The sequence below is a fragment of the Carassius auratus genome, chromosome 9 (genome assembly GCF_003368295.1).
Source record: "Carassius auratus strain Wakin chromosome 9, ASM336829v1, whole genome shotgun sequence".
In the NCBI taxonomy this organism is placed as follows: Eukaryota; Metazoa; Chordata; class Actinopteri; order Cypriniformes; family Cyprinidae; genus Carassius; species Carassius auratus.
The window spans coordinates 4,889,307-4,897,017 of record NC_039251.1 but is presented as its reverse complement, the minus strand read 5'-3'; the positions used below and the strand labels follow the sequence as shown (position 1 = coordinate 4,897,017).

The 7,711-nt window shown below is 39.0% G+C and overlaps 3 protein-coding genes across 11 annotated transcripts in view; 2 read left to right on the top strand and 1 right to left on the bottom strand.

Annotated features, from left to right (window-relative positions):
* Positions 1–7,711, top strand: part of LOC113109177 (NACHT, LRR and PYD domains-containing protein 3-like) — a 1,077,877-nt gene that overhangs the window by 92,052 nt on the left and 978,114 nt on the right. The gene's annotated exons all lie outside the window — the stretch shown is intronic.
* Positions 1–7,711, bottom strand: part of LOC113109186 (inactive dipeptidyl peptidase 10) — a 91,488-nt gene that overhangs the window by 14,923 nt on the left and 68,854 nt on the right. The window lies entirely within an intron of this gene.
* On the top strand, positions 1,457–7,091 carry LOC113109184 (uncharacterized). Its single transcript, XM_026272831.1, has 5 exons — positions 1,457–1,608; positions 2,028–4,011; positions 4,110–4,205; positions 4,957–5,073; positions 5,972–7,091. Exons 2-5 carry the CDS (start codon positions 2,028–2,030, stop codon positions 6,193–6,195), a joined length of 2,421 nt encoding a protein of 806 aa, XP_026128616.1. The 5' UTR covers positions 1,457–1,608; the 3' UTR covers positions 6,196–7,091.

Genomic DNA, 7,711 nt, shown 5'->3' with positions numbered 1-7,711 from the left:
CACAGACTCCAGTGGATGATGCTTCTCTCCAGTCACAGACTCCAATGGATGATGCTTCTCTCCAGTCACAGACTCCAATGGATGATGCTTCTCTCCAGTCACAGACTCCAGTGGATGATGCTTCTCTCCAGTCACAGACTCCAGTGGATGATGCTTCTCTCCAGTCACAGACTCCAGTGGATGATGCTTTTGGTCAAACCAGGTCTCCTCAACAGGTATGGTCACATTTATCAATGGAAAATTATGTCTACTGTCAGTTTTTTCCATGTTTTTGGTGCATATTTTGATGCGTATCTGCCGTAAACTAGTTCCCTCAACAGTTTATCAACATGTGTCCAGTAGGTTAGAGGTAGTGGAATATTTAGGACCAGTTTTGTCCTTCACAAGTAACTTTTTCTTGGTTAATTGGTGCTTTAAAATTTTCACTCACGACGTCCCCACAACACACTTTTGGTCGCTCAGTGTTGGGAGTTGAGATGTTGTGTGAGATTAGATGAATCTGGTCCCCATGAGGAACAATAAACGTTGTGTGTGAAAGGTCCCCATGAGGCCCGTTTTATTCAAGATGTGTGTGTGTGAGCGCAGACAGAGGATGTTGGACAGGGATAAATGTTTAAAATGATGCTGATTGTCTCATTGGTCATTCAGTGTCTGCATCAGATTAGCCTCTTGTGTTTCCATGTTGTGAAATCTTCTCATTATTGGTGTTGTCTCTTGCAGGAGAGTAGCATTGCTGCTAATAGCAGAGCAGCAGGTGACTCTGATGCTTCTCTCCAGTCACAGACTCCAGTGGATGATGCTTCTCTCCAGTCACAGACTCCAGTGGATGATGCTTCTCTCCAGTCACAGACTCCAATGGATGATGCTTCTCTCCAGTCACAGACTCCAGTGGATGATGCTTCTCTCCAGTCACAGACTCCAGTGGATGATGCTTCTCTCCAGTCGTGGACTCCAGTGGATGATGCTTCTCTCCAGTCACAGACTCCAGTGGATGATGCTTCTCTCCAGTCACAGACTCCAGTGGATGATGCTTTTGGTCAAACCAGGTCTCCTCAACAGGTATGGTCACATTTATCAATGGAAAGTTATGTCTACTGTCAGTTTTTTCCATGTTTTTGGTGCATATTTTGATGCTTATCTGCTGTAAACTAGTTCCCTCAACAGTTTATCAACATGTGTCCAGTAGGTTAGAGGTAGTGGAATATTTGGGGCCAGTTTTGTCCTTCACAAGTAACTTTTTCTTGGTTAATTGGTGCTTTAAAATTTTCACTCACGACGTCCCCACAACACACTTTTGGTCGCTCAGTGTTGGGAGTTGAGATGTTGTGTGAGATTAGATGAATCTGGTCCCCATGAGGAACAATAAACGTTGTGTGTGAAAGGTCCCCATGAGGCCCGTTTTATTCAATATGTGTGTGTGTGAGCGCAGACAGAGGATGTTGGACAGGGATATTTTTCACTCTTGATCTGGTCAACTTTTTTATTTTCATATTTCAAATGCAATAGAAATGTCAAATATTGTTTATACTTTGTTTACAGATTGCAACCCAGAACCACAGTGAAAATGAGATTTTTGTGCCAAAACTGAGACGGACTAAAAGTGTCATAGTAAGTTTAAGTCACAACAAGAGACATGATGTCTTTTTTTTTTCTCATTCCTAAGATCATTCTCCTCATCAGTAATTTATGTAATATTATTATATTCTCATGTGATATTGACTGCAAAGTATCAGAGAATTATTCAATTTTACTTTAAGACCAAAATGATCAGTTTTTTTTTTTTGTCAGAACAACTGTTCATAACTTTTGCACTGAGAACTTTATTATAACATGGTAAGAAGCAGCACATCATCACATGTGACTTGCAAAATTGAGAAAAAAAAAAAAAACCTCAACAGATTAACAGAGACACATTAAATTGAACTGCTGCAATTAATTGATCATTTGATTTTGTCAAAATCAAATGATCAATTAATTGCAGCAGTTCTACCCATTTCTTTATTTATTTTATTTTTATTTATTTTTAGATGAAAGATACAAATCTTGAAGATTCTGATGAGCTCTTTGATTCTACACCAGAGAGTTCCGATGATTATGTTCCAGATACCACTTCTGAAAGTGACAGTGATGTTAGCCTTACACTAAACCAGGCAAAACGTCGGCTTCTTGATGAACTGGATATTGATCAGTCTGGCTCAGTGAGTTGCCCTGATTGTGACACCACAACGTCAGACAAAATGCACAATGTTGCGTCTGAAGCATCTGGAACAGGAGAAGAACCCAGTTCAAGTCAGAACACAACAGACGGAATAGTTGTTAGTGCATACCAAAAAAGAGATGGTGCTAGAGTGTACAACAAGAGACATTACTGCTTGTACTGCAGTAAACCCTATGCTAAGATGGCAAGGCATCTAGAAAGTTCACATGAAAATAAGTCTGATGTGGCTAGAGCTCTAAGCTTTCCAAAGGGTTCAAAGGAGAGGAAAAACCAGCTTGATTATATTCGCAACAGAGGAAACTATGCTCACAATGCAGCTGTTATGGAGTCAGGAAAGGGGGAACTAGTGCCATTTAAACGACCACGTAAAGAAGTGCAGGGAGAAGATTTCATGCATTGTGCATACTGTCAAGGACTTTTTACAAGAAAGGTCCTGTGGAGACACATGCGTACTTGTAGACTTCAACCACAATCAGACCCTCCCAAACCAGGAAAAAACCGTGTTCAGTCCATGTGTACCTACACAGGGCCTGTGCCTTCAAACATGACCAAACAACTGTGGGGAGTAATCAGTGCCATGAATCCTGACCCAATCACAGATATAATAAAAAATGACAGAGTAATTACTGATATTGGGCAGCACTTGTTGAACAAAGGTGGGCTATCAGATAAGAATAAACAATGTGTGCGGGAGAAGATGCGAGAACTGGGAAGATTGATTCACAATGCCAGGAAAGTCACCTCCTTAAAAACACTGGAAGATTGTGTAAATCCAAAGAAGTACATGGAGACCGTCAAAGCTGTTAAGTATACATGTGGGTATGACAGTGAAACCGACAAATTCTTGATTCCATCTCTTGCTAACAAGCTTGGGAATTCCCTGGTTAAAGTATGCAAACTCTTGAAAGCTCAGGGCTTAATCTCCAATGACAAACAGCTTGTGAAGAATGCCAGTGAGTTTCAAGAAGTCCATGCGAATAAGTGGAACGAGATGATTTCTGCTACAGCATTGAGGAATATCAGGGAAGCAAAGTGGAATGTGCCCACGCTCATGCCCTTTACTGAAGACGTACAAAAACTGCATACTTTTCTCAGTCAAGTGCAAGATGAGTGGTTCAACCTGCTCTCTGAAAGTCCATCTACTAAAGCCTGGATGGAGCTGGCCAAGGTGTGTCTAGCTCAGATGATTCTCTTTAATTGGCGGAGAGAAGGAGAGGTGGCGAGCATGCCTTTGTCTGTGTTTTTATCAAGAGACACTTCTGATCCACATGAGGATGTGGACTGGGCTCTCTCCGAAGTGGAGAAGAAACTCTGCAGACACTTCACAAGGGTTATCACCAGGGGAAAGCGTGGTCGGCCAGTTCCAGTCCTTCTGACTCCAAAAATGCTGTGTTCCTTAGAACTCCTTGTTAAGCAGAGAGAGGCGTGTGGGGTTTTAAAAGACAATGCCTATATGTTTGCTAGACCAGAAGCCATGACACATTTCCGAGGGTCAGACTGCCTCCGTGGCTTTGCAAAGGCTTGTGGTGCAAAGTGTCCCAAGGCACTGACATCTACCAGGCTGCGTAAGCATGCCGCGACCCTTTCAACAGTGCTGAACATGACCGACACCGAGATGGACCAGCTGGCAAACTTTCTCGGGCACGACATCAGAATCCATCGTGAGTTCTATCGACTCCCTGAGAAGACCCTGCAACTAGCCAAGATCAGCAAAGTTTTAATGGCTCTTGAGCAAGGAAGATTAGCTGAGTTCCATGGCAAGAACTTGGATGAAATTGGGATAGATCCTGATGGTTTGTTAATTTAATAGATTTTTTTTAACCATCTATTCCTATACCAAGTTTGCAAACCATTATATACCACTGTAAAGCTGTATTTTGTACTTCCACAGAAAAAGTAGTTGACTGTGATGAGGAAGAACAAGTTAATGACTGTGATGAGGAAGACAGGAGCATACAAGAGGGACACTGTTCATCTACTGTTGACGGTTTGTATTACTGTCAAAATACACCATTACATTTTGTAGTTATTGATTGTTATCAGTCAAGTGACTTGTGAAGACCTGATGGGCAAACACATTGTTCCAGCGCAGAAGATGATTCAGTACACTAAACAAGTATTTATTTTTTGTCAAAACTACTGTCAAATGCCTCCAAGCTATTCTTCAACATTATCATTTTATTACATATGATTAAGTATGAATATAAATTTATCTATTTTATTATCAACATGTTTTATTGTAAACTTTTTGTTTTTGAGGAACTTAATACTATAAAATTAAGGGTTCATAAGAGAAAGTTACATTTATTATGTAAAGCTAGCTGATCCACTCTCTTCTGTTGGGTGGGTCGAGGCACAAAACGAATTGTGACATGATTCCTTTTTGACTAAAATAAAACGAAGTACTCTGTTTAAAGAGTTTGAGCTTATTTTTTCTAAAATGTTTCTTGAAAAGACATGATGTAGATTGTAGTTCAGCTATACTTGCAATGATTAAAACAACTGCACACTTTAGCGTTAATTTCACTTACGGTATCTACTGTATAATCATGAGTTGGACAATTGCACCCATCACTTGTGCATTGTCAGAATTTTATAGCACATTTACTACTATTTATTTTTTATATATATATATATATATATATATATATATATATATATATATATATATATATATATATATATATATATTACTTCTCTTTCTGAAAATGTTGAACTTTGATTATTTTCCATCAAAGCTTCAGCCGAGGTGGCACTTCCTGCTACCGAGAGGAATATGTCACACAAGAGAGGCAAACCATCATCAGAAGTGCCGATGTCTTCAGGAGCCAGTGCTATGAGACCAACTTGCAAAGGTGAACTCTTTACACATTTCTCTTTGGTACGTCTGTTGTTTTCTGTAGGATTAAATTCAACTAGAATTGGCTAAACGTTGCAGTAGCAGCCACATGGTAAAAAAGAATGCTCATTTTAATCACTAAGCTTATATCTGTTTGTCGTTTTATCCCTGAGAAATTCTAAATTCATGCCTCTGTCATTTAAAAGCCACCAGTTACCCTACACTGAAAAAAAAACAAGAGGTAAATTTACTTAATTTTTATTTGGCAAGTTTTTGCACAATCGTTTTTCAAGTAAATTTAACACATTTGGAAATTAAGTAAATCTACTTAAGTAAAAAAAAAAAAAAAAAAAAAAATGCATTGCATATTGTCTCTAGAGAGGGTCATAGATCCTTCTGAAATTCATAAATGCACCGTATCTGGCAAGAATATCAATCTCTCTCTCTCTCACCGGGTTATATCTTATGTATTTAGTCACAAATTTCTGACCTAATTCTAGTTAAAGTACCCCTTTTATGCTTACTCAGGTATGACCTTTTTATGTAGTGTGTAATATAAAAGATCAAATGTAAAAAGGTCAAAGTTCAGGACAAATTAAATTAGTCTCCCAAAAGGAAGAAACGAGTCCTGCGTAATTCCAGGCTTGCTTCCTGCATGAACCTACACAGGTTTGTAACAAAAGCCCAGCCTCTGGTTTTCATTGGCTGTGTGCGAATGTGTAATTTGACCTACTCTCAAACAACGGTAGAAACGACAACAGACTGGGACATCTGACCAATCAGAACAGAGTCGAGCTTCGATAAAGGAGGGTTTAGAGAGAGATCGAATCCTTGAATGAATTCAGAATTCAGAACTTCAGATTTGAATTCCAGCATACAATCTTAATCATTTCTTATTTTCTGATCACTTTAAGGTAAAAGTAGCCAGAAGAAAGCTCCCTGGCAGCAGGCAGAGGTGCAGGCGGTGGAAAGGCACCTGAAGTCATTCATCATATCTGGCACTGTACCAGCAAAGAGTGACTGTGAGAAATGTTTGAAAGCTGAACCACAAGCTCTGAGGAACCGCGATTGGAAGACAGTAAAATTTTATGTTTATAATCGCATTACAGCTTTCAAAAAGAAATTGCAGTGCAGATAATACTGTAAAGATGAAACTATCTGGCATGGCAAGTTTTGTTAAAGTTAAAGCCACAGCAGCACTTAAAGAAATAGAATAACTTAAACCGTTAAACCAGTGCAAGGCCACACGCTGAAAGCATTGGTCTAACAAAAGTTGAAATCCATGTTTGTGAAAGGAAGCATGGTGAGAGTTTATATATATTTTTTTTTTTTTTACATTTAGTATAACAGGACTTTTGAGGTTTTGTTTTGAGGTTTGACTTAGAGTTATGTGAAATTTAACTAAATAAAAGTTGAATTCAGTCATTTTAATCTGAATTATTGTCTTGAAGTTCAAGTAGTAGTAGGTTTATTGTATTGATAAGTATCCAGTGAGTAGTAGCTGATGTGGGGTGGTTGGCTGGGGCTAAACACTACTTTAAAATAATATAAAGAAAGAATAGTTCGAAGTGGAAAGGTTTAAATGTTTGACTTGTGGGTATGATATGAGTTGGAACATATACAGGCAATCATTCACTATGCTAAATCCTTTGTATTCACATGTGCAAAATGCAACTTAGTCGTCCTAACTGAAGATAACTTGCACTGAAGGATTTGTAAAACATGTCAGTGCCATTGTTTTGTCTCAAAATGCAAACCAGTAATGTTTTTTTCTAAGGCATTTTAATAGAAGCTGTTTCTATACCCAGAGGTGGGTAGTAACGAGTTACATTTACTTCGTTACATTTACTTGAGTAATTTTTGGGGGTAACTAATACTTTTCGGAGTATATTTAAAGACTTTATACTCTTGCTTGAGTAAAGTTTTTTGGGAAAAATCTGTGCTTTTACTTCGTTACTGTGGGTTACGCTCCTCTCGTTACTTTATCTTAATGCAATAAATGTTGTAAATGCTTCAGTTTATTCCAAACGCGCCCTCTACTTTTCTCTGGGAAATGAGCGATGCCCATTCGCGAATGATTCATTCTTTTGAGTCAATTCTGTTCAAAGGCTTGCTCAAACCAGTTGGCAAACGAGTGAATTGGTTCATGAATCAGTTTGAATGAGTCGTTCAGTTCCCTGCCGCACGCGCTGAGCGTCTGAAGCGGTTCACTCAGAGTTGTAACGTCTAAGATCAGCAGCGTTGAAAACGGGGCTATGGAACTGCACTGAATTGAAAGCAAATCTGCAAAAGCTATTATTTGCTTGCGATGGAGATCCTTATTAGATGAACACCGCGTGTGCTGTCTACTGTTTAACAGGTAATAACTTGGGCTACATTCGATTACAGTACACGATACCACTGTGACATTAGTTTGTTGTACGTGTGTGGCTTATAACAGAGGAGAGTCAAGTTGAATGCAGCTTCCAAAAGACAAAAAATAGCTGATTAAGATTTTATTAATTGTAATACAATCACACCGGTGCGAGTACGTTCAGCAAGTCATATCATCAGCTGCTAAATTCAGATCTGTGATCGCTTGCTGGTGCTGAGCCAGAGACAGACGTGTTTTTACAGCGCTGCACATTAACCAATCACACACGATTCTGTTGAGC